The 26,277-nt window shown below is 41.0% G+C and overlaps 1 protein-coding gene across 3 annotated transcripts; it reads left to right on the top strand.

The window, feature by feature from the left end:
* The first annotated feature begins 3,240 nt into the window (after positions 1–3,240).
* Positions 3,241–25,992, top strand: LOC127575783 (mitochondrial uncoupling protein 2-like). Of its 3 annotated transcripts, none has more exons than XM_052025871.1 (8): positions 3,241–3,326; positions 9,178–9,236; positions 9,777–9,974; positions 19,562–19,769; positions 21,337–21,534; positions 22,092–22,193; positions 22,279–22,459; positions 23,595–25,989. In XM_052025871.1, the coding sequence occupies exons 3-8, from the start codon at positions 9,849–9,851 to the stop codon at positions 23,704–23,706; spliced, it is 927 nt and encodes a 308-aa protein (XP_051881831.1). In that variant the 5' UTR covers positions 3,241–3,326; positions 9,178–9,236; positions 9,777–9,848; the 3' UTR covers positions 23,707–25,989. The 3 variants fall into 3 exon arrangements, with proteins under 3 accessions (XP_051881831.1, XP_051881833.1, XP_051881832.1); XM_052025872.1 differs by lacking the exon at positions 3,241–3,326 and adding an exon at positions 7,470–7,520; XM_052025873.1 differs by lacking the exon at positions 21,337–21,534 and having other exon boundaries at positions 23,595–25,992.
* The last annotated feature ends 285 nt before the right edge of the window (positions 25,993–26,277 follow it).

Raw genomic sequence — 26,277 nt, 5'->3', positions numbered from 1 at the left:
AGACCAATATTAAGGTCACAAATTGAAGTGAGTTCTATGTTGTATTTTTAAATAGGCCTTTGAATAAGGCAAACATGGCAATGTCTTTACAGGAATTAATTGGTCTCTGTGATAAGAGTGCAATTTACACAAAGCAGATGAGATCTATGCACAGATTTAACAGAAGTTAGCTACTGCTGGCCGTTGGTGCTTCTGCCTGTATGAATAAACATGCTGTTAGAAAAACCAAATACTCCAGGTAGAAAAACTGAAGAAAAAAGCAGGAAGTGCCAAATATACTCAGGAGCCCACCCAGCACCTCTGAAGAGAGAATCAGAGGTGACATTTCAGGTCGATGACCTATTGTCAGACCCATCTAATGAAAGGTCATTGACTTGAAACCCTTTGGCTTCATGGGTGCCACGGTATCGTAGCAGTTAGTGTAACGCTATTACAGCACCAGCAACCTGGGTTCAATTCCGGCCGCTGTCTGTAAGGAGTTTGTACATTCTCCCCGTGTCTGCGTGGGTTTCCTCCAGGTGCTCTGGTTTCCTCCCACATTCCAAAGACATACGGGTTAGGAAGTTGTGGGCATGCTATGTTGGTGCCGGAAACGTGGCAACACTTGCAGGCTGCCCCCAGAACATTCTACGCAAAAATTGCATTTCACTGTGTGTTTCGATGTACGTGTGACTAATAAAGAAATCTTATCATTTTTCTGCCCCTCTTTCTCCACAGATGTTCCCTGACCCACTGAACATTTCAAGAATTTTCTGTTTACTTCAAATAAGTGTGTCCTTTAAAGGATACTTTTACTAAGAGAACTTAAAAGGAGAAGAAAACCTTCTAAAAACAAAGCACATAATTTCTGCGGGTCTTCTGATGGTCTCAAGAGAACCAAAGGTCATCGCAAGCTCTCCTGCCGGGGTCACCTGTGTATGGAAAAGAGACAGGCAGCCAGGATGGCTACTTTGGCAGTGTGCAGCCAATCTGGGCCCATGGCTGGGCTCCTTGGCCCAGCCCAGAAAGCAGACCCAGGTAAACGTCATGCACCTTCCCTGACCCTGACCCTGACCCTGACCCTTTCAACATCAGGAGCCTGGCGACCTAAATAGAGTCTGCATTTGAAGAGGAGGCCCACTGAGGAGGGAATGAGGAGCTGCAACATGTCACATCAAATCAAAATGTGGGCAAGAGCCCATCCACACACAGAAACTGCACTGGTTTCAGATAAGAACATAAGAAATAGAGACAGGAGGACACCAATCAGTCCCAATAATGGTTCATCATAGAATCATAGAACTGTACAGCACAGAAATGGACCCTCTCGTCCCACCTCATCCGTGTCAACCATGTTCCTATCTACACTAATCCCATTTGTCCACATTAGGCCCATATCCCTCTGCTCCTTTCCTATCCAAGTACCTGCCCAAATGCCTTTTAAGTGCTGTAAATGTATCTGCCTCCACCACTTCCTCTTGCAGCTGGTTCCAGATAACCACCACCCTCTGTTTGAAAAACTTACCCCTCAAATCCCCTTTAAATTTCTCCCCTCTCACCTTAAACCTGTGTCCTCTAGTTCTAGACTCCACTGCCCTGGGAAAAAAGGACTCTGACTACCTACCCTATCTATGCCCCTCATACTTACATTAACCTCAAAAAGGTCACCTCTCAGCCTCCTACATTCCAGTGAGAACAAACCCAGCCTATCCGATCTCTCCTTACAACTACAGCCCTCCATTCCAGGCAACGTCCTGCTCAATTCTCTTCTACAGTTTCTCTATTGCTACCACATTCTTCCTGTAATGTGGCAACCAGAGCTGTACACAGTACTCCAAATGAGGTCTAACTGACGTTTTGTACAGCTGCAACATGAAATCCCAACTCATTTACTCAATGTCTCAGCCTATGAAGACAAGCATACCAAGTGCCTTCTTCACTACCCCAGCCACCTGTGTCACCACTTTCAGGGAGCTATGGTCTTGCACCCCAAGGTCTCTCTATACATCAGCGGTCCCAAGGTCCCTGCCATTTACCAGAATTTGACTTCCCGACTTGCATTACCTCACACTTGTCTGGATTCAATGCCACCTGCCACAGCTTTGATCTTTTATCTGAAGCAAGTGGGGAGGAATGAAATTCTTTACTGTTGACACTGATCTTGCTTGGTAGATGGTTGCAACTCTTTGCAAACAGTTTAAATAGTTCTGATGAAAATTCATTGACCTGAAAAGTTAACTTTGCTTTATTTTCCCTCCACAGAAGCTGCGTGACCTGCTGAACATTCCCATCTCTGTTTGCTTTAATTTATAATGAAACAGCTCGGAAAATACGAGTGGTGGAATTTAAAATGATTTACAAGTGTTTTTTTAAAACTTATTTCCATCCAAGTTTCCGGGCAACGTCCTACCACAGAGTATTTTGTCAGCTGTGGGGAGAGAGACACGTCCGACCAGTTGCCTTTGACCCTTGGGGCTCTGCCCCAACAGCTGACCGGTCAACAGAAATATAATACAACAAACAACTATTAGATCACTACTATATATTGAAAACAAACTATTTTATTTAAAGAAAGGGGAATGAAGCTGGTGGAAGATAGGTGGTTTAAACGCACAACTTGTGAGCTCACGCATCCCATGTTGAAATTACGTGCGACTGGTATATTTTGGCCACGAATATATGCGGCAAACGTAATAATTTATGCAAAGTATCAGAGTGGACTCATAGGGTGTGTCACCTGTAGAACGTAGCCAATTCTAAAACCACTCAACAGGAATCAACCATAAATTGTACAAAGATATGCTAAGAATTAAAGAGGGTGTGTAATAACTTTATACATTATTGAGCATATGTGAGCAAAATACACACCCTGTATGTGGAATATGAAGATGTCTATAACCCGCGTCAACCCATACCTTAGAATATACATAAATCAAGTTCTACAGAACAGGACTAACACATTTCATTCTAGTATCAAAAAAAAGGTATTTTCAAATGACTACGGGTAGTTTAAAGCGATAAACCCGGGTGGTCATGAATAACACTGCCATCAACGTTCCCTCTGACGGGAGCCCTGGCCCAGTCTGGTGTTCCCCAGCTTTGGATCTGTGGTGTCCTGTTGATCAGATGGTGGCAGTTTCTCGTTTTGGAGCGTGCGAGACTCCAATCACGGACACCGAGCTGCCGAAGTGAGTGTATCTCTTCCTCAACCAATGAGCAATTGGCTCCCTGTATAAATAGAGATCGGTACGGACACTACAACTATTTGAAGTGAGCTGGGGCAGAGAATGCAACGTTTGTACAGTAGTTTTTTTGGTGCATCGCTTGTTAGTTTCTCTGCAGTGGAGGTAAGCACATTGATTTCATTTATTTTCCCCATTTATTTCGCTGGATTGCATAAATAACTAACTTAACAGTTTTGCATTAATTTAAGCCCTTTTACTATAAAACGCATAACATGAAATAACACCCAATTCGTTATTTTACTATAAACGAGTCACAATTGAAACCAAGTTGGAGGGTTGAGAAAAGGAAAATGCTGAAACATCCCTGGGTCGGGCAGCGTCTGTGGAGTTGGAGTTGTTTCCAGTCGATAATCCTAGAAGTCCATAGAGAACAGGGAGGGTGGAGGGAGCAACGGCATTGTCTGTCACTGATACAGTGGAGACCATGAATGCCACAAGTGGCGGTGGCGCTGGCAGAGAGAGGATGTTCATTGCAGTGGTTCTGTCTGCCGGTGGGGGTGGGTGGTGGGGAGAGGGAGGGGCAACCAATGAAAAGAGAGGAAAAGAGAAGTAAAGCTGGAACTGTGAAATATGAACCACTGGAAATATTTGGCCTGTGAGGAGGCAACCATTTATCAGAGCCGGTTCACACCTGAATTTAAAAGGCTGCTTCTCTGAGATGGTTTATCTCACTGAGGGCTGCCAAGTTGGACGATAAGGTTGCTCCACGAGTTAATATTGGGCTCTACTGGAGCAGTGCAGGAGGTCAAAATGGTGGTCAGACTGGATGGAGGTTTGAAGTTAATTAATTCAGAGGCTAATTAATGTCACGGCTATTAAAGTCGGATGTTTGCTATTCTTCAGCCTCTCCCTCCGTGATAGTCTCTCAGTGCCCACTACAACGCCCACGTTCACTTAAAACTGTGAGGTCCTATCATTGATGCCTCTTATTTGTAATATAAGATTTCCATATTAGTCAGGTGTACATCGAAACACAGTGAAATGAATCTTTGCGTAGAGTGTTCTGGGGGCAGCCCGCAAGTGTCACCACACTTCTGGCACCAACGTAACATACCCACAACTTCCTAGCCCGTATGTCTTTGGAATGTGGGAGGAAACCGGAGCCCCCAGAGGAAACCCACATAGTCACGGGGAGAATGTACAAGCTCCTTACAGACAGTGACAGGAATTGAACCCAGGTCGCTAGCACTGTAATAGTGTTACGCTAATGGCTACACTACCGTGTGTTGGGATAGTCACGTGGCTGGTGGGTACTGGCCTTTTGCAATCCAGTTGTGAACCAGCTAATATGTGAGTTCCTCAATGTGATGTTTATAATTCCAATGTGGTGTGAGGCTAGTTTCTTGAAGTTATTTATTGATGTGCTGACTACAATCGTTCTGAATGCCTTGGAAAAGATGTTTGCAACTCTTGTATCAATGGAAGGTATGCATGTCCGTAGGCACCTTTTTGTACTTAAAACTATGTAGAAGAAAGCCATTCAGCCTATCAGGTCCATGCCAGCTCTCAGCTGAGCAATCCCATTGGCCTCATTTCCTCCCACTCATTTTACTGTTCCTGTGCACTTGTTTATAGGTATGTGCGAGAGAACTCTCCTTTGATTCTGGTAGTGTAGTGGTTAGCGTAACGCTATTACAGCACCAACGACCTGAGTTCAATTCCGGCTGCTGGCTATAAGGAGTTAGTACGTTCTCCCTGTGTCTGTGTGGGTTTCCTCCGGGTGCTCCGGTTTCCTCCCACATTCCAAAGACGTACGGGTTAGGAAGTTGTGAGCATGCTATGTTGGTGCCAGAAGTGTGGTGACACTTGCAGGCCGCTCCCAGAACACTCTACGCAAAGATGCATTTCGCTGTGTGTTTCGATGTATGTGTGACTAATAAAGATATCTTTGATTCTTTTTGCCGTTAACCTACACTAAAAGTAAATTTACTGTGGCCAGTTAACCTACTACCTCTAGGCTGTGGGATGAAACTGGAGTATCCAGTGGAAGCTTACACAATGGTTGAGAAACCATGTGTTAAGATCAAACCCAGGTCGCTGGAGCTGAATAGCGGCAGTATGTGTGAATGTAGGTGGCATGATCAGTAAGTTCTCAGATGACGCTAAGATTGGTGGAGTTGTTGACTGTGTCGAGGGCAGTCTTACACAACAGGATGAGATTGATGTCATAGTTAAATGGGCTGAGAAATGGCAGAAGAAATGTAATCCTGATAAATGTGAGGTGATGCATTTTGGGAGTACCATTGAGTCCAGGACACTTACCATGAATAGTTGTCGTCGTGGCTATCCCTCGAGGTCGAGGATGATGGTCTTCATTCCGTTGATCTATTTATGGGCTCTCAAGTGGCTTATGAGTCCAATCTTGTCTCTGAAAGTTCTTCTGCACTCAGGACAGGTGGTTCCAGATGGCAGATCAGGCTTTGGTTGTTGCTGCCTCTCTTTCCATTTTCTTCTCTTTTCCTCTAATTCTGCACATCTGTTGGCTCTGAAGGTTGCTGTTCCTTCTCAGATGATGGTTTGCCAGAGTTTCCTGTCCTTGGCACTGGTTTCCCAATTGTTGATGCTGATGTTACACTTCTTCATGTTGGCTTTTAAGACTTCTTTGAATCTCTTCTGTCGTCAGCCTCTTTAACGTTTGCTTACTTAAGCTGGGAGTAGAAGATTTGTTTCAGCAGACGTTTGTCTTTCATCCGAACAACATGACCGCTCCATCTTAGTTGGTTCTTGATAATGTAGGCTTCAATGCTTGTTTTTGCTTCATTTAGCATGCTGACATTGGTTCTTCTATCTTCCCAGCTGATGTTTAAAATATTTCAAAAACAGCGTTGCTGGAACTTTTCAAGTGCCTTCAGATGTCGTCGGTATGTTGTCCAAGTTTCTAATGCATACAGGACTGTTGGGATCACCACTGCTTTGTACACTAACATTTTAGTAAAGTCACGGAGTATCGAGGAACAGAGGGATCTATGTGTGCAAGTCCAAAGTTCCTTGAAGATGGGAGCACAGGTAGATAATGTAAAGAACGCAAATGGAATGCTGGCCTTCATTAGTTAGGGGACAGAATACGAGAGCAGGGAGGTTATGCTCTAATGTTATAAAACAATGGTTAAACATGAGCTGGAGTACTGCTTGCATTTCTGGTCCCACAGCATACAAAGACATGATTGTGCTAGAGAGGGTGCAGAGGAGGTTCACCAGAATGTTGCCTGGGATGGAGAGTCTTAGTTGCAGGAGGGACTAGGTCTGTTTTCCCTGGAGTGGAAGTAGATTAAGAGGGGACGTGATTGAGGTATGTGAAATAGATAAGTAGACAGCAGGAGTCCTTTCCCCTTGTCAGGGGTGAATAAAACTAGGGGACATAGATTTAGGGTAAGGGATAAGAGATTTTGAGGGGGACCTTTTCACCCAGAGGGTGGTGAATAGCTGGAATACACTACCTGAGCGCATGGTGGAAGCAAAGCCACTGACAGAATTTAAAAGGTGTTGAGATGAGCACACATCACCAAAGTATTGAAGGCTCAGTGCTGGAAGATAGGATTAATACAATGGGTGCCCACTGGTCTGTGTGGATGTGATGGGCTGAATGGCCTGTTCAGACTGTATGACTCAGACACTAACTGCTGTGCCTTTGCTTTCTTGGAAATGCAATTTACAGTTGAAAACCCTTGCCACTTGTTCTGTGAAATCTGTTGCTACTACATCTGTGCAGTATTACAGGATAAATGTAGCCTAAAGCTAGGCACCTAGGATATGCTTCAACAAGTTAAGAAGCAGCAGCAAACAAAAAATCTGGTTTTTAAAGTCCCTCGAGATCCAGGGTGACTTTCATTCACTAATTCTGAGCTGGCTGATGAGACTTTTCAGTGAAACATGTATTCTGCTGCAGCTGGGTAGGAGGTGTCTGATCGGGTGGATAGACAAGTTATCTGGAGGATTCAGCACTCTTTTTGCTTGCCACTGTATGCTCCTATTGAAGCTGTTCAAGGTTCTTGATGCCATCCTAGGTGCTGCATTTCTAATTTAAGGGCCAGGGATTCCCTCGATTGGAATTGGTTTATTATTGTCATGTGTGCCGAGGTACAGTGAAAACCTGTTTTGCATGCCATCCATACGGATCATTTCATTACAGTGCATAGAGTAGTACAAGGGAAAATGATAACAAACGCAGAATAAAATGTTACATTTGCAGAGAAAGTGCACTGCAGGCAGACGATAAGGTGCAAGGAGGGGAGGCTGGTTTCGATGATCTGCTTGAGCTGTTTCCACGACTCTGCAGTTTCTTGCAGTCTTGAGCAGGTCAGTTGCCATACCAAGCTGCAATGTGTCCTGATAGGATGCTTTCTATGGTGTATCGTTAAAAATTGGTGAGGGTCAAAAGGGGACCTGCCAAATTTCTTTAGCCTCCTAAGGAAGTAGGGGTGCTGGTGTACTTTCTTGGCTGTGGTGTCTGTGTGGTTGGACCAGGACAGGCTATTGGTGATGTTCACTCCTAGGAACTTGGAGCTCTCAATCTGTTGACCTCAGCACTGTTGATGTAAACAGGAGTGTGTGCACTGCCCCCTTCCTGATGTCAATGACCAGCTCTTTTGTTTTGCTGACATTGAGGGAATGGTTGTCATGACACCATATCACTAGGCTCTCTATCTCCTTCCTGTATTCTAACTCTTCGTTATCTGAGATACATCCCACTATGGTGGTATCATCTGCAAACTTGTAGATGGAGTTGGAGCAGAATCTGGTCATGCAGTCGGGAGTGTATAGGGAGTAAAGTAGGGGGCTTGGGATGCAGCCTTGTGGGGCACCAATGTCAAGGATAATCATGGTGGAGGTGTTGCTGCCTATCCTTACTGATTGTGGTCTGTTGGTCAGGAAGTCAAGGATCCATTACCAAAGAGTAGGTGAGGATGTTAGATTTCACCACCACCCCTCCCCTCCCACCCCAAGGAGGCTTTAAGAACATCCTCTACTCTTGTGTTATTGCTTGTTTTTTGGAGTCTGATATTAGATATGTGGGTGATGGAATCTGCCCCTTGGCATTGTTGGGCTCAGTTGGAGCCTCTGTGGGGGCATTGCTCTGTGAGAGAATGTGACCTTGATCCACTTAACCTGCCAATGGATTTGAAGGATTTTGTAGGGGCAGCTCTGGTGATACTTCTCCAACCCTGCTGCAGGTGGTCTTCACATACAGGAGGCAAGGATAACTTGTTGGGTAGCATGGATTTAGCACTATATGTGACAAGTTCACCTTTTGAAAATTCCTTTCCTCCATGGAGCTCTGTGAAGGTAGTGGTGAATTTGGACATTGATAGCTGCCTTTGCTGTGTGATTTGGAAGTGATCCACATTTTCTATGGTCTTGGAACTTAATTTTCAGGTGGTCTTTGTCTTTCAGTTATTTGATGTAAAGCCTGTTTTGTCCACTTCAGAGAACTGGTCAATGATGACTTGGAGCTTGTTCTCTATACCTACAGGAGCATGATCTTGGTTCAGCAAAGGTTTGACTGCAGTGGCTCCACTCCAATGGGGAACTTGATGGAGATGAGGATTAGAAAAATGTCAGACTGTCTTGACCTTAGTCTGCACTGGGACTGTGGTGGACCTGTTGGTTTGGAATTATGGCTTGTATGTCATGGTGTGGCTGATATGGAATGATGATGAGTTTGAGGGGAGTTGAAATTGAGCAGGGTTCTTGGCATCCCTCTATTTGACAGTGCCAATGCACTTTAAGATTAATAAAGATTTAAGATTGATTAAGTTCAATGGTCTCTGGATTTATCTTGGTGATATTATGCAATGAAAATAGTGTCTGTTGCAGCTTTTGATGGACAGAATCCACACTGACTTGGGAAGCTGCTCTTCTTCCATGGGGTTGCAAGGGACCCAGGTCGTGACTTTGCTTTTAGTAATCAACAGTGAGATCTCTCTGATTATTACAATCTGATTTCTCCTTGCAGCTGGTCACACTTACAGCATCTGAGGTCTCCTGACAAACTCTGCTCCAAATTCACTTGAGGTAAGTAGTAGATGTCAGAAGTTGTTCTTTTCCCAGGGGATAGTGGACCTCCGGAACAGGTCAGCCTCTGATATGTGGGGAATGACCCCGGTGCCTTAAGCAGGAGTTTGACCTATTTCTCATTAGGGTGCACTTCACTTCTGACTGAAAGGTATTGGGGGCCAGATGGTTGCCTGGGCTATTTACAATGGTGTAGGTGGATTATGGAATTTCCCCAGAGGTTTTTGCCCAAAACTCCTGCATATTTTCTAGCTAATCATCTTGCAGGAAAATAAATGATTCTGGATGGGAGTGTTTTCACAACTTGTAATATAATGCATTAATCATGGTGGGACTGGCAGGCTTTGCCTGGTAATAACTTGGGCTTCCTTCTGCAGGACTTGTAGGAAAGCAAAATGTGAGGACTCTAGTGATAATGAACTTGGCAACCAGTAGTCTCTACAGACTAATCTGGCCATACATCAAAGAAAATCAGCAGAACTTTTATCCTCCTTGGAAAAGGAAACAGTGTTCAGTATCTTCTATGTTACTTTCTTATAGGTTTGGTTGGAGAATGGTGAATTTGCAAAATCATTGACTTCCCACACACCTGTAGAAATTCTGCACTTGAATATGGTTGGATTAAAACCCCTGGATGTCCCTCCGACAGCTGGTATAAAAATAGTTGGAGCCGGACTAGCAGCTTGCATTGCCGATCTTATTACATTCCCTCTCGATACGACCAAAGTGAGATTGCAGGTAAAATTGTATGCATGTATTGATGAATATCTCTTGCCAAAGCTTGTTCTTTCTCTTGATTATTACTATATTATTGCTGGACAATATATTTTCCTAATTGGATAAAGATCAAGCATGTGAGAATCTAAATTGCTATAGAAATAGTACTTTGCTGGTGATGTGAGATGATGACCTTGAGTCTGGTGGAATAATGTGAATGGATAGAGAAGCTTCCTTTGGAAGCACCTTCTTACCTAAGAAATGGGAGCAGGAATATGTCTTGAGTCTGTTTTGCCAATCAAAAAATCATGACTGACCTGATTTGCTTGCTTCCCAATTACCCCAAAATCCTGCCCCTCAACATATTCACTGAGTTAACTATTTTGGGCAAAGAATTTCTAAGTTTTTTAACCTTCTGAGAGGTGAAATTCCTCCTTCACCTCTCTAATGGACAATCAGTTATTCTTAAACTATGCTTCCTAGTTCTACATTCATAATGGTATCTATTTACATATAGTTTAGTTATCCACTTCCTTAGCTTTTCCAGCAATGGCTTTCACTAGTATAGCATGAATGTAGAATGTGCCAAGCTGTTCACAGGAGCACACTCATTCAAAAATTAACGATGAGAGAGGAAATGCTCAGCAGGTCAGCCAGCAAGTGCAGGAGAGAAATGGTTAAGGTTTTGGGTCAATGACTTTTCATCAGATGTTATGATTGATACAGTAAGAACAAGGAAACTATTGCTCTGGCAAAGTCAGCTCCATGCATTTGATTGGGAGAGTTAATGCAGAAGTTCAGGAGAGAGAAGTGAAATTGAAGGTGACGCCGAGTCAGTTTGTGATGGAGGTTGTAGCTGCTGATGGTGGTAACTTTAAGAACTTGAATGTTTAGTTTCCTTTTGGTTCACTTTGGTGTATTTTCAGTTTTCTTTTAAATTGACGTTTGACCAAATTAGGTATATCTGGAATAATTTGGCCACATGGTGTATCATCTTTATCTTTTGAAGGGCAACAAAATTGAAGTGGGTATTGATGACTACATGTATTCAAAGCTAATAATAACTTTCCAGAGTTCCCAGTTGCCAATGCAATGCTATGGATTGGTGCATCTGATGAACAAGTGTAATGGTTTAATGGTCTCTGCTTTTTGAAAGTCATGTACAGCATTCTTAAAGCAGAAATCAATGGAAATGTAACTTCCATTTATTGTTACCAGAGTCTTGCTAAAATAAAATCTTCAAACAGGCCCTCTATTTTCTTTGTCATTTAATAGGTTTGAAGTGAAATTGGGGATTGCTGTGTTGGAGTAACTCAGTCCGGAATGTAAGACTTGTATTGGTATGGTATCTTTGACATCTGAATATCCCTGTGCACCTTGTAGCCAATTATCTACTTTTGGAAATCTAATCAGTTACAATGTAGGAAGAATTGATCTCTAAAACCTTTTCCTTGCAACAAGGCTTATAATTGAAAGGAGGTGCACCGAACAAGAAAAAGTATTAAAAGCTAGGAATGATATCGGAGGAACAGAGTTACAATGCATAGTCTGTAGACTTCAAATGAAGAACTCTAATTGAATTTTACTAGTTTTCAATTTTTACTTTAAATGCACTCCTTTTATTTAAAAAAAACACTTTGAGTTTAATAATTTGCTGCTAAAACGTGCCTCAAGTTGCAACGTAAGGTGACAAAGAAGGCATGTAGCATGCTTGCTATCATTGGCTGAGGCACAAGAGTACAAGAGTTGAGATGTCATGTTATAGCTGTGCAAAACATTAGTCAAGCTGCACTTTAAGTACTGTGTGCAGTTCTGGTCACGGGAAGGATCTGATTAAGTTGGAGAAGGAGCAGAAAAGGTTCACATGGGTGTCTGGATTGGAGGGCTTGAGTTGTAAGGAAAGATTGGATAGGCTGGGTCTGTTTTCTGGGAGCAAAGGGGGCTGAGGTGACATGATTGAGGTTAATAAAATTGAGGGGCATAGATGGGGTTGATAGTTTGTTTCCCATGGTAGGGTGGAGATACAAGATTGCAGATGCTGGAATCTGGAGCCAGAAACAAACTGCTTGAGGAACTCAGCAGGTCAGGCAGCATCTGTGGAGGCAGAGGGATAGTCAAAGTTTTGGGTCAAGACCCTGCACCAGTCCTGGTCTCAACCCAAAACATCAACCCTCTCTTTGCCTCCACAGATGCTGCCTGACCTCCTAAGTTCTTCCAGTAGTTTGCTTTTTCTTCACCCCATGGTAGGGGTGCTTAAAACTGGAGGCCATGGGTTTAAGGTGAGATGGGATCTGAGGGGTAAATGTTTCACACACTAGTAGTTAAAGTAGTGGAGGCAGGAACAATAACAGCATTTAAGAGGCATCTGGACAGGTACTTGAATGAGCAAGGCACGGAGGGATATGGAATTAATGTGGTTAAGTGTGATTAGTATAGGTAGACATAATGGTTAGCATAGACATGGTGGGCTGAAGGGTCTTAAACTAGCTAATTGTAGCCTTCTGCATGTAAGCAAATTATGCAAAAAAAAACTAAGTGAGCATAGGGCATCCTGTGAGCAGAATGAACTAATGCCAAACAAGCTTGTATCTCAGTTTTGATAATTCTCCAATGTAGTATTTTTTTTGTATATGCCTCAGTCTGGTCTGTTCCTGAAGTGAACATTTGGTAAACTTCCCAAAATTTGATAGTCTTTTATCAAAGGGGTCGGTGTTGGGACCGCTCCTTTTTACCTTGTACATTAACGATTTGGATGATGGAATAAATGGTTTCATGGCTAAGTTTGCAGATGACACCAAGATAGGGGGAGGAAGGAAGGTTGCAGAGGGACCTAGACAGTTTAGGAGAATGGGCAAAGAAATGGCAGATGAGATTCAATGTAGGGAAATGTGCAGTTGTACACTTTGGAAGCAGAAATAAGCGGGCAGATTATTATCTAGGAGGAGAGAAAATCCAAAGCACGGAAGTACAAAGGGACTTGGGGGTACTCGTGCAGGATACCTTAAAGGTTAACCACCAGGTCGGATCGGTGGTAAAGAAAGCGAATGCTCTGTTGGCATTCATTTTGAGAGGTATAGTGTATAAAAGTAAGGAAGTGTTGATGAGGCTCTACGGGGCACTAGTGAGGCCTCATTTGGAATATCGTGCGCCGTTTTGGGCCCCACATCTTAGGAAGGATGTGCTGACGTTGGAGAGGGTTCAGAGGAGATTTACGAGGATGATTCCAGGAATGAAAGGGCTTGCGTATGAGGAGCATTTGTCGGCTTTTGGACTGTACTCGCTGGAGTACAGAAGAATGAGAGGGGACCTCATAACGACATTTAAAATATTGATAGGAAAGGACAGAGTAGATGTGGCTAGGCTTGGTGGGTGAGTCCAGGACCAGAGGGCACAATCTTAGAATTAGAGGGTACAGTTTCAAAACGGATGAGGAAAAATTTCTTTAGCCAGAGGGTGGTGAATTTGTGGAACTCCTTGCCACGTACAGCAGTGGGGGCCAGATCAGTGGGGGCGTTCAAGGAGGAGATAGATAGATATCTAAATAGTCAGGATATCAAGGGATTTGGGGATAAGGCCGGTAATTGGGATTAGAATAGTTTTTTTTCTTTTTTTTTCTTCTTTCCCCATTCCCCATTTCTCATTTCTATTTCCCTTTCCTTGGAGCAGACTCGATGGGCCGAATGGCCTGCTTCTGCTCCCTTGTCTTGTGATCTTGTGAGCATTAGAAAAATGCACATTGTTCCACTATGTTGCACCCTCCTTTGTTCATTATGCTGTATGTTCTTTTCATTAATGGTCTGAACAAGAAAGTAGCTTACTTGTTATCTAGAATCTTTTAATAAACTTGTTTAGTGTGTTGCTGATACAAATATTGGGTTGTTCAACTTCTTTCAAATGGGGATTTTTTTTTTCTTTCACTTCCTGTGAAGACATAAGTTGATGATTTCCTTGGAGTGTTAGCTGATTGTAGATCTGCAGGGAGCTGTGTACATCTGTGTGTGTGTGTACATCTCCATGGGAGACTGAGGAAAAACTGCTCTGTCTCTGCCACCAGTCTGGGTGACATTTGCTTGTGCTCTTGTGTCCCAAAACAAATTGAACTTGTTCAGTTGAGATGGTCACTGCCTGTGTTTATTATTGTGTTGATTATGTGAAAGGGCCACATTATTTTGAGGCCTGAAGAATGAATTATGAAAACATTTTGCTTCCCATTTCCCCTCTAGTCAACAAAGGCTAGGTTAATACTGGATCATCACCTTGTGGCTAATGTTTGGGATTCTTTAGAAAGGCATGACAGTATATGTACTAGAGCAAAATACCTAGGTTGGCCCAATGTGCAGATGGAATTCCTGGGTATCATTCACAGATGTGCCTTCAGGTTGGAATAGAACAGTGTGCTTGCTCCAGTGGTGCCTAGCCTGGAAATTGGACCTATACCATTTGGAATTCCCATTGACGGAATGGTCAATAGTTTGTTCTCCATATTGCTGCATATACATCAAATTGGAATTGAATAAATCTGCATGGCGCAAGGTTTTATCTAACAGAAGGAGATTTGTGGAAAACCATTTTGGGTTTTGAAACGCATGGCGTAGTTGCATGAAGCAAAAGACACAGACTAGTTGGATGTTTGGAAGCTGGACCAGTTCTGGAATGCAGATGAATGCTAAACTGCCTAGAAAGTGAAAGCTTTTTCCCCTAATGTCTGGGGCCGTCAAACTTTATTTTTAGACAAAAATCAAAAGGGGAAAAAAAATGAGTGAAATGTGAGGACTATACTTTCTGTTGCTCTAATGAGAGATGAAGATTAGAATTTAATTTGAATTGGTAACTACTATAGAAAGCAGAATTGTTAACTCTCATTCAATACAATATCAGATTTTAAATTAAGTCCCTGCAAATCGCTTCATGTGAATTGTGTAAATTTTTTTAATTGCTTAATCAGAAACTGAAATGGTCGCCAGAAGGTCTGGTGATTAATTTTTGTTTTTCCTTCAGTTTCTATCAGGTCACTGGGTTTGCATAACCCTGCTAGATAGGGTTGACCACCCATATACTTATCTAATTTGGTATTTTGATTGCTCCTGTCTGTGTAGGTCACACACAACGCTAATGACAGCTTTGGATTTGCACCCTGCTAACAACTAGCTTGCAATGGTTGCATTTTGATGACACTTGGATCATTGCAGGACATTGTTTTGCAGTGACTGACTGCAGCCTTCCCTACATCTGATGTCAGCCACAATATGTTAATATGTGAACTCCATCTGTGGTCAAGCAATTACCCAGCATATTGTCTCTGGAAAGAAACAGTGAAGGGATGGCAGCACATGCCACGTGAGATGTTCTTAGTGAGGTTAGAAGATTTCTAGATCATTTGTCCATGCAAGAAAGATAATTGCTCTTTATGAATCAATAACATTGGTTGGAGCCTCGAGATGAACAAACCACTGGAAAACTGTGAGGAGAACTGAAGGGGGGGGGGGGGGTTGATGGGAATTGAAATATTCTCCAAATTGAGCAATGAATTTTGGCCTTAACCCCAATTTATAGGCAATTACCTTTTGAGATTGATAACTGACTATTTTATAAATTTAGGTGTTAAAATTACTGTCACGAACCAGCAACAAAAGAAACACGCTGAGCATGATTCAGTGTTAAAAACTATTTTATTAATCACTACTTATGACCATATGTAAAATAAAAGTAAAAATCTTAGTATGTTAGAATTCAAAAATGTTAAACTTTGAACGTTAACCCCAAAACTAAACTCTTCGTATGTGTGTGTGTGTGACAAAGTCCCAAACTCCACGTTCAGGAATGGTTCTTAAAGTTCAGTTCCGCAAGCCATAAGGTGAAACATGAGCAAGGGCTTCTTCAACAACCACCGTTGTCTGAAGATAAGACGTAGATGTAGAGAAACAGAGAGTAATTACGAAGTCCAAATGTTCCACGATGGAACCCAAACGACACTTCAGTGTTTACTCAGTAGTGACTTTGTCACCCCGAAAAGCATCCGAATCGTGGTCGTCCACACACAAATACCTGTTTCCTTCTACAGGTCAGCAACAAAGTGAACTCCACCGGATTACTTCCAATTTCCATACATGGATTTCAGTGGCAGACACAGTTATTGTTTCTCATCCATTGATAGAGAAAACTAGCAGGCTGGTGTCTCTCTCCCTTCTCTCTCTTCTGACTTCTTCAACAACGTCATTACGTCCTTTATCTTCTATTGACGTACACACACACACACACACACACACACACACACACACACACACACACACACACACACACACACACACACACACACACACACACACACACACACACACACACACACACTCTCTCTCTAGCTAAAAGGGACATTCACTGAGTCCATAACATTACTAAGAAACATAAGGGCTTATTTAAAGCTAATTTATTGCCTTTAATTGACCATGTTAAACAATTATTTACTAAGTGGTCTCCGCTGTCTTTATCATTGGTAGACTGAATTAATGCTATTAAGATGAATATTTTACCAAAATTTTTATATTTATTTCAAGCAATTCCAACTATTGTCCTGAAATCTTTTTTGACACTATTGATTCTAAAATTCTTTCATATATTTGGCAGAATAAAAACCCAAGGTTAAGTAATAAATATTTACAAAAACTTAAAAAAGGATGGTGGTATGGCCCTGCCTAACTTTAGATTACATTATTGGGCAATTAATATCAGTATTTAATTTTTTGGATACAAGATTTAGATGTAATTCAATGCCCCAAATGGGTACACCTTGAGCACCAATCAGTATTTGAATTTTCATTAGTTTCTATTTTAGGAGCTTCACTCCCTTTTGCACTTACCAAATTAAGTAAACATATGACTAACCCAATTGTTAAACATACAATAAGAATGTGGTTTCAATTTTGTAAGTATGTTGGATTGAATAAATTTAACTTGTCAAGTCCCATTCAATCTAATTTTTTCTTTCATCCATCCAGGATTGACTCAGCTTTTTCTATATGGAAAAGGAAGGGAATAGCATGGTTTCGGGATCTATTCATTGATAACTGTTTTTTATCTTTTGAACAATTGTCTAACAAATACAATTTGCCTAGATCACACTTTTATTGGTATTTGCAGATTAGAAATTTTTTTAAAAGCTACTATACCCTCTTTTCCGACACCTTACAAAATTGAAACTACGGAAAAAATTTTAGGTCTTGATCCTTATCAGAAGGGCTTGATAGCAATAATCTATGATTTAATTATGAAAATACATCCAGGATCACTGGACAAAATTAAGAATGAATGGGAAAGTGAACTCCAGACATCTTTACCTACAGAGACTTGGAAGAAAATTCTTCATTTAGTTAATACATCTTCAATGTGTGCTAGACACTCGTTGATACAGTTTAAGGTAGTTCATAGGACCCATATGTCAAAAGATAAGCTAGCCCATTTTTATCAACATATAAATCCTATTTGTGACAGGTAAATCGAATGTGGCTTCTTTGACACATGTTTTGGTCCTGCCCTCTTTTGGAAAAATATTGGAAAGACATTTTTAACATAATCTCAACTGTATTGAATATTGATTTACAACCTCACCCTATCACTGCAATTTTTGGATTACCAAGGATAGAGTCTGGCCATTTATCTGCTTCCACTTACCGTATGATTGCCTTTGTTACATTAATGGCCAAACGATCCATTTTGCTTAAATGGAAGGATCCAATACCCCCTACTACTTTTCAATAGTTCTCTCAAACTATATCATGTTTAAACTTGGAAAAAATTAGGAGTGGTACTGTTGATCCTTCACTTAAATTTGAAGATATTTGGAGTCCATTTATTCAATATTTTCACATGATGTAGATCCCCTTTCAATAACTTTCCAACTTAGAGGAACGGAGTTGACGACAACAGAGTTGACGTTCTGTTTCTACTGAGAAATTTTAGTCCAGTCTTTTCTTTTCCTTTTTTTTTGAAATTTTTCTGTTTAGTTTGGTTGGATATATTGTTTATAATTTTTCTTACTGATTTAGGGGTTTTTTCCTTTAATTTATATAATCTTTCTCTTTCCTTTTTTATATTATATCCATTTACTCAGAGGTCGTTGTATCTACAGATTTTTTTATATTTTATTGTTCTTTATGATTATCTATGCCATGATTGTTCTCCTGATCTTTGTATTACATGTACTAAAAAAAATTAAAAAAGGAAAAAGAATTTTGGCCTGGGTCTGGTTTGAGAGGAGAATGTCTGCTGTCCTCTTCCAACATGCTGAAAATACTGTTGTTGGCAATTTGCACGTGACTGGAGGGGAATTGCAATAGGTGGGGAGAAATCATTCCTGTACAGCCTCTGCAACAGCTAGAAAAATAGTAGTTGTGTGGTGCCACCATAGAAGTATCTTTGGAAACTTGGGCCCTAATTTTTATGAAAAGAAGCTCCATCAGTTTCCAAAGGAACTGCCCCATCCTCCCTTTTGGACATTGGGTTTACTAGTGCTCTGCTGGGGTGAAGTGTTTAATTTTACTTTGTATACCTGGTAGTCTAATTCTTCTGTTAACCCATTTGTAAATTTGCTGAAGCAAGTTCTGTAAACACAGATTGTAAGTTGACAGGAGCAGTGCTTTAGGGGCGGAGCACTTGATGCATTCAGCATATCAGAAACTTGGAAGTTCTGCCTCTTCAGTAGGTTGATTTGGAAATCTTTAAAGGTGATGATGGTGTATTAGTGTTCAGAGCAGAGTGGTCAAATTACACTTGAGCTGGTGAGAGGTTGGTTAATATTTTAAAATTGATAATGAAATGCTGCTTGGATATTAACCTGAGTGTTAGAATTGTCAGGACTGATGAGCAAAAGTGATTTCAATCCAATCAAATGTTATTTTTTTAAAAAAAAAAGAAAATATGTTCTCTCTAATGTAGGAGGCCATTTTGGCCTATCAAATTTATACTGGCCCTTGGCGTGTTCCCATCCCTATTTGCCTGTAACTTGTTCTCTTATGTCGTAATGCTCTAAATTTTGAAGAGGGAACCATTATCATTGGTTTTTTTGGTACCATAGAGTAATACAGCACGGAAACAGGCCCTTCAGCCCAACTCATCCATGGTGCCCACCAAGCTAGTTCCATTTACCCATGTTTGGTCCATAACCCTTTAAACTCCTCTTATCCATGTACTTGTCCACATGCCTTTTTAAATGTTATACCAATGTGAACAAACTATCCCATTTATAATGTCCAATACTTGTGTCTTGTGCATTAATAAGAATATCAGTATCTGGCTATCGGTTTCATGTGAAAGACCCTGAAATGTGATTTCAAAATCTGGCCCTCTGCTCATAAAATCACATGCACCATGGCTCTAATCTAGGAGCCTGGATTCGTCCACAACTAACTTCTATTATTACTTAATTACCAAGTTATGAATAAATTAGAAAAATGAAAATAATAATTGTATTAATTAGCTTGGTAGACTGAAATGTTGCCCAAGAGCATTGGTTAGTTTGCAACTAAATTTGTAGCAGATTAAGTGATTGCCTAAGATTCTAACAAATAACATTGATAATTGTCCAATCAAAATGAAATCTTGCTTATAATCCACAGATTCAAGGGGAATCCAAATCTGTGAACAGTGTGACTTCTTTGAAGTATAGAGGGGTCTTTGGTACCATAGCTACAATTGTGAAGACTGAAGGGGTGAGAAGTCTCTACAATGGCTTAGTGGCTGGTCTTCAACGTCAGATGAGCTTCTCCTCTGTGCGCATTGGGCTTTATGATTCTGTTAAACTGTTCTACTCCAATGGATCTGACAGTAAGTATTCACCACGGGTGTGTGCACAGTACATAGATTTCTGTGGTAAGACTAACTTAAAATTAGCCCATGGAGGATTGTAGCAGATTTCAGGAAGACTCTGATTAAATGGGGGGGGAGAATGAAGGAAAAAAAATCATAGGGTGCAATTTTAAAGGAAGAGAGACCTGGGGTTACACGCATCTTTGGAGGAGGCAAGACAAGTTGATAGGGCAGTTAGACAACTATGATCCTTCTCATTTAGAGGTACAAGATGACAATGAGACTGCACTTGGAGTATTGTGCGCCATTCTGGTTGCCCAGCTATAGGAAGCATGTCATTAAGCTGGAAAGGGTGCAAAAAAGATTCACAAAGATGTTACCAACACTGGAGTGCTTGAGTTTTAAGGAGAGGCTGGACAGGCTGGGGCTGTTTTCTGTTGAGCGTAGAAGGCTGAGGGGTGACCTTGGAGGTATATAAAATCATGAAGGGTGTAGTTTTTAAAAAAAAAAGTCAGTCTTTTTCTCATGGTAGTAAGGGAGTCTAAAACTAGAAGGCATAGTTTTAAGGTGAAAGGGAAAAATTTAAAGTGGGGCCTGTGAGTCAAGATTTTCCAGAGGGTGCAAACGGCCAGAGGAAAGGTAGAGGTGGGTACAATCACAATGTTTAAAAGACATTTGGACAGGTTCATAGATGAGTCACATATATGTTGAAACACAGTGACTTGCATCTTTTGCATGGAGTGTTCTCACAGCAGCCCGCAAGTATTCTTGAATAGACAAGAATGTGCAGATCTGAGATAACTGATAAGAATGCAGAAAGAAGATAAGGTACATCTTGTTTTTATTTTGCAACAACTTGTGGATTGCAGTTCCTGAAATGCAAACACAAAAATCACTCTCAAAACATGAAAATAAACATGAAAAAATATGCAGGACTTTAGAGGAGTATGATTTGTTTGTTTCAATGAGCTGAAAATAGCTTGAGTGGAGTTTTCTATTCCATATGATCTAGTAATTTTAGGTCACTCTAGATCATGTGCCTTCCATGCAAAGAAATAGATGCAAATGCATTTCACCCTTCCCTGCTCTGTTTCCACATCTTCAGTTCCCTTTTTTCATGATCTATCTAGTTGAATCTTGGTTCAACAACTTCAACCTCAACCTCTTGACAAGCATAGGGGAATGTACCCTGTAGAGGTGCATAAAGTCATGAGGGACATAGATAGGGTCAATGCACACAGTCTTTATCCTGGGGTTGGGCAATTAGGAATTAGAGGGCATAGGTTTAAGGGGAGAGATTTAATAGGAACCTGAGGGACAAGTTTTTCTACCCAGAGGGTAGTCAGTATATGGAATGAGCTGCCAGAGGAAGTGGTAGATGCAGGTACATTAACAACATTTAAAAGGTACTTGGACAAGTACATGGATAGGAAAGGTTTGGGGGGATATAGGCCAAACAAAGGCAATGGGACAAGTTTAGATGGGAATCTTGGTGGGCGTGGACCAGTTGGGCCGAAGGGCCTGTTTCTGTGCTATGACTGACTACAAAACTGGGATTGAGAATTTGTGAACCTTCCTCTTTCAGCTGTCTCCATTAGTTGTCGCCTGCTTGCTGGATGTACAACTGGAGCCTTGGCAGTCACCTTGGCACAGCCAACAGATGTGGTGAAAGTAAGGTTTCAAGCACAAGCAAACCTAACTGGTGTGGCTAAGCGCTACAACGGGACATTAGATGCCTACAGAACAATTGCCAAGCAAGAAGGACTTAAAGGATTATGGAAAGGTCTGTGAAGATCTCATTCTGTAATGATGAAATGAAATGTTCTTGAATTGACTAGACTGGAGCCATTGGTTCATATTTGACAACTATCAATGGCATGTAGAAAAGTGGGAACTCCTGGGGCCAATTATTAGTGCACATAAACTCATCAATGTGGTCTCTAAAGTGAATTAATCCTCCCTTTTCAAAGTGAAATTTTGCTGTGTCCTCTCCCAGAAGAAAGTGGGGAAAGGCAGCTAGAATAAAATATCCAGGCTGACTAAGCTGTTATGACATATTATCATATTATGGATTGAATACAAAGTCTTCCTCATTAATGGTTACTTAATACAGAGCTTTTAAATCCTCATCCATAAATGGAAAAGCTTCCTTCTAAAGCCTCTCTTGATCTTTCTATTGCTTTTGCAGGACCATTACTTTGTTTTGTATATTGAGTTAAACAACTGCCAGTACAATTTGACATGTGTTGACTAGACTTGGCAAGTTGTGTACCATGATGTTATTGCCAGGGGTGGCTTCAAGGGGTCAGTTCACTTCTAAAGTGTATATTGGTTTTACAGGTGCTTTGCCAAATATTGCTCGCAATTCTATTGTGAACTGTGCAGAACTGGTGACTTATGATGTGTTTAAGGATGCATTGTTACGATATAATCTTATGACTGGTAAGCATAGCACAATTTGTGAATCTAAAAGATGATGCCTATTTTTAATTAAGACAAAAATAGTAATTTAAGATTTTGTTTGCAGATAACCTTCCTTGCCACTTTTTTGCTGCTTTTGTTGCTGGATTCTGCACAACCATTGTTGCTTCACCTGTTGATGTTGTGAAGACACGATACATGAACTCTGCTCCTGGCCAATACAGCAGTGCTATTAATTGTTCCTTTACCATGCTGAGAAAAGAGGGCTTGACAGCCTTTTATAAAGGGTAACCATTCTGTTCTATCAATGTGGGCAGAGTTTGGTGAAAATGGACTTGGAATCTTGTGTTAAGTCTTTTATTCATTTTTTTTCCTTTGATCTGGCAACACTTGGTTGGTTCATGACATTATTATTCTTTTTCTCTCCGTAATAACAGCTGGTTAAAAAGAACACATGGTACAGTAGCACCATTGCTACACCCTTGCTTCTGCTTGCATTGTTTTACTCCTTCAGTTATAAGATCCTCATTCTACCCATTAGTCTGTTTGTATCCTCTACTTGATCTCTCAGCAACTTGCTCCATGCTGGTCAACCACACCTCAGCCCTTGTACCAAGCTGATGGTTGGTGGGTTTACTTTCAGGTAGCATCCTACTTCCTCTTTGAAACCTGTCACCATTCATCTCCAACTAACCTTGTATTACCAACTTTGTCCTCCAAATTCTTGAATATTGCTTTCTATCCTGTGCACTTGTTTTTATTCCCCTTAATTTCTGCCACCTTGGTATTGAGGACACCCAGGTAACTCAAACCTCTTCATGCTATCAGATTACCTGATAATAAGTTGCCACCAATTCTTTGTCTTCCTGTTTGGGTTGAACCAGATCTTCTCTTGAAACTAGAAATGGGTTAATAGCCAATGGTGATCAATGCTCTATTGCACAATTTCTATGCTGGCTTCTCCATTTCCGTGCTTGCTGGTTCTGTTTCTGCCACTTCTCCATATTGACCTCTCATCCTCCTCTTTCTTTCCACACTGCCCCCCATCCCCAGTGAACTGCTGTATCACTGCACTGATTCATTGTATTCTGCTTGCTCATCTCCCCCGGTTGTTGGTATTGGTCCTGGCCCTAGTTATTTTGTTTTCTTGCCAGCCGCTTTTTCAATGCACTGCATTGTCTATGGTTCATACCACAAAAGCAAACAAACTAGATTTGAGGATTTGACATCTAGAAGTGGTGAGGCTTGATAACAAATCTATGACTGGTAAACATGATTAATTCGTACATGGGGCAGGGTGAAACATAGACCATTGTAACTTCCATAACTACATGGGCTACTGGCAATTTTATGATGCTTGTTTGTAAGGAAGATTCAATCACTTAAAACAATTCTAAACTAATTGTTTCATTTTTACAACAGGTTCATGCCCTCCTTCCTGAGGCTGGGCTCATGGAATGTGGTGATGTTTGTCACCTATGAACAGTTGAAACGTGCAATGATGTTGGCCAAACAGTCCTGGGAATCTCTTTGATGTTCTGTGTTTATGTTGACAGATAAAATAGTGAATTCCTTTAAATTGTGTATGAATTTTACAGGCATGGATCTTTTAAAGGATTTATAATATGAACATATCGCAGGTCGATTGCAAGATGCCATTATCTTGTTAATTTGTAAATATTTTGCGCAGAGCTTTTTGTGACCTTTTTTTATAAGGTGAATAAGGATTTCTAGAGTCTATTTTGGAATGGTGAAGCAAACCTAATGATTACAGTTCCCAGAGTTTTACAGCATAGTAGCAGGGCCACCTTAACCCATGTCTAGGCCCTGCTCATTTAAGTACCTGTCCAGATGCCCCTTAAATGTTGTAACTGTTCCTGCCTCCACCACCTTCTCTGGCAGCTCATTCCAGATACCAACTACTTTGTGGAAGGGGAAAAAAATTACCCTTCAGATCCCCCTTAAATATCCTCCCTCTCACCTTAAACCTTTTGCCCTTTAGTTTTAGATATCCCTACCATGGGAAACAGACACTGACAATCTACTCTATCAATGCCTATCATAATTTTATATACTGCTGTCGTGTCACCTCCGTCTCCACCTCTCCAGGGAAAAACCAACCTAGTCTATCCAATCTTCTGATGATAAATAGTCCTCCAATTCGGCAACATCCATGTGAATCTTTTCTGCACCTTTATTTCAATCACACCCTTCCTATAGTGTGGTGACCTGAACTGCACACAATACTCCCAAGTGCAGCCTAACCAATATTTTGTACTCAATGCCTTGACTGATGAAGGCGAGCATACCATATGCTTTCCTCACCACCCTGTCCATGTGTGTACCCATTTTCAGGGAACTTGTACTTGTACCCCAAGGTGTCTCTGTTCAAAAACAGGCCCTGCCATTTGCTATGCAAGTCCTGCCCTCGTTTAACTTCCAAAAAAGCATCACTTCACGCTCTTCTGAGTTAAATTCCATCTGCCATTCCCTTGCCCACTTTCCCATTTGATCTTTATCCTCTTGCAACTTTCACTGTCCACTATACCACCAATTTTGATGTCATTTGCAAACTTGCTAATCATATCACCTACCTTTCAATCCAAATCATATAATAAATACCTCCTATCACCAAGTCTATTTTGCATCTAATTTGCTAACTCATCCTGGATCCCATATGTTCTAACCTTCTGGACCACCCTACCATGTGGGACCTCGTCAAAGGCCTTGCTAAAATCCAGGTAGACAACATCCAATGCCTTGCCCTCATCAATCCTCTTGGTCATTACTTCAAAAGAAAATCTCAAATTCATGAAATGTTATTGCCCACATCCCTGGTCAGTCCTTGCCTTTCCAAATGCAAATAAATCCTGCCCCTCAACATTCCTTCCAATAACTTTCCTACCACTGTTGTGAGACTCACCGGCCTATAGTTCCCTGGCTTATCCCTGCAGTCCTTTTTTTTTCTTAAAGACATTAGCCATCCTCCAGTCTTTCATATTTCACCTGTGGCTAATGATGATACAGAAATCCCTACCAGGGCCTCAGCAATCTCCTCTTCATAACATCCTAGGATACATCTGGTTAGGCCCAAGGGATTTATCCACCTTTTGTGTTTCAGCACCTCATCCTCCTAATGTTAATAAAGCTCCAGGATATCACTTCCTTCTCCTGAACTCACCAACTTCCACATCTTTCTCCATGGTAAATACAGATGAGAAGTATTCATTTAAGATCTCACCCATTTCCTGTGGCACACTGATCCTTAAGGAGATCTATTTGCTCCTTAGCTCCCCTTTTGCTTTTAATATATTTGTAGAATCTTTTGGTATTCTCCTTTATCTTGTCTGCTAGGGCTATCAAACTAAATCTATCAATTTAAAACCATCAAATTTTTTTTCTTGAATTAAATAGAAACTGATTCTCTTTAATGTTTAACATGAATTACTTCATGCAGAATTTTAGTAGCCAGTATATTAATCAAGTTGCATGATTTTTAGTCTGGCTTATTTCTCTACATCAAAAATGATGTAGTTTTACTGGAGCAACACAAAACACTGGAGGAACTCAGCAGGTCAGGCAGCATCGATGAGGATGGACAGTCAACGTCTCAGGTCAAGATTCTTCATCTGGAGTCCAGCATCTACAGTCTCTTATCTTCATTTTTCTGGAGTTGGCTTGTTTGGTGTTAATGTAAATGTCAGTGAAAGTCTGAATTGATCTTTACCCCCACCTCATTAAAAGTTGCTTAAGGTTTAAAAAAAAGGTAAAAATGCACTTTGCATATTCTAAGATGTTTAGTTTTACACTCCTTTAAATAAAACCATTGACATGGTAGTCTTTCTTCTTATTTCCCTCAACCAGTTAATAAAGTAATACAGCAAGTTTTAGTGCTTTACAACATGCTTTAAAGCCAGAAGCAGCTGCATTTGCTGAATACAGTGAAGACAAAGAGACAAGAATAACACTCTGTTAGATGTAGAAGACTCTTGTTCTAGAACTAGCTGTGCCTCCAGCAATGATGTCCCAGTATTGTTATAACTCTGGTATCTAACCAATAATGAGAAAAATTAGTCAAATCTGCCCTTTCAGTAAAAAGGAAAAA

The sequence above is a fragment of the Pristis pectinata genome, chromosome 11 (assembly GCF_009764475.1).
Source record: "Pristis pectinata isolate sPriPec2 chromosome 11, sPriPec2.1.pri, whole genome shotgun sequence".
NCBI classification, from domain to species: Eukaryota; Metazoa; Chordata; class Chondrichthyes; order Rhinopristiformes; family Pristidae; genus Pristis; species Pristis pectinata.
This window is presented reverse-complemented; position numbering and strand designations above follow the sequence as displayed.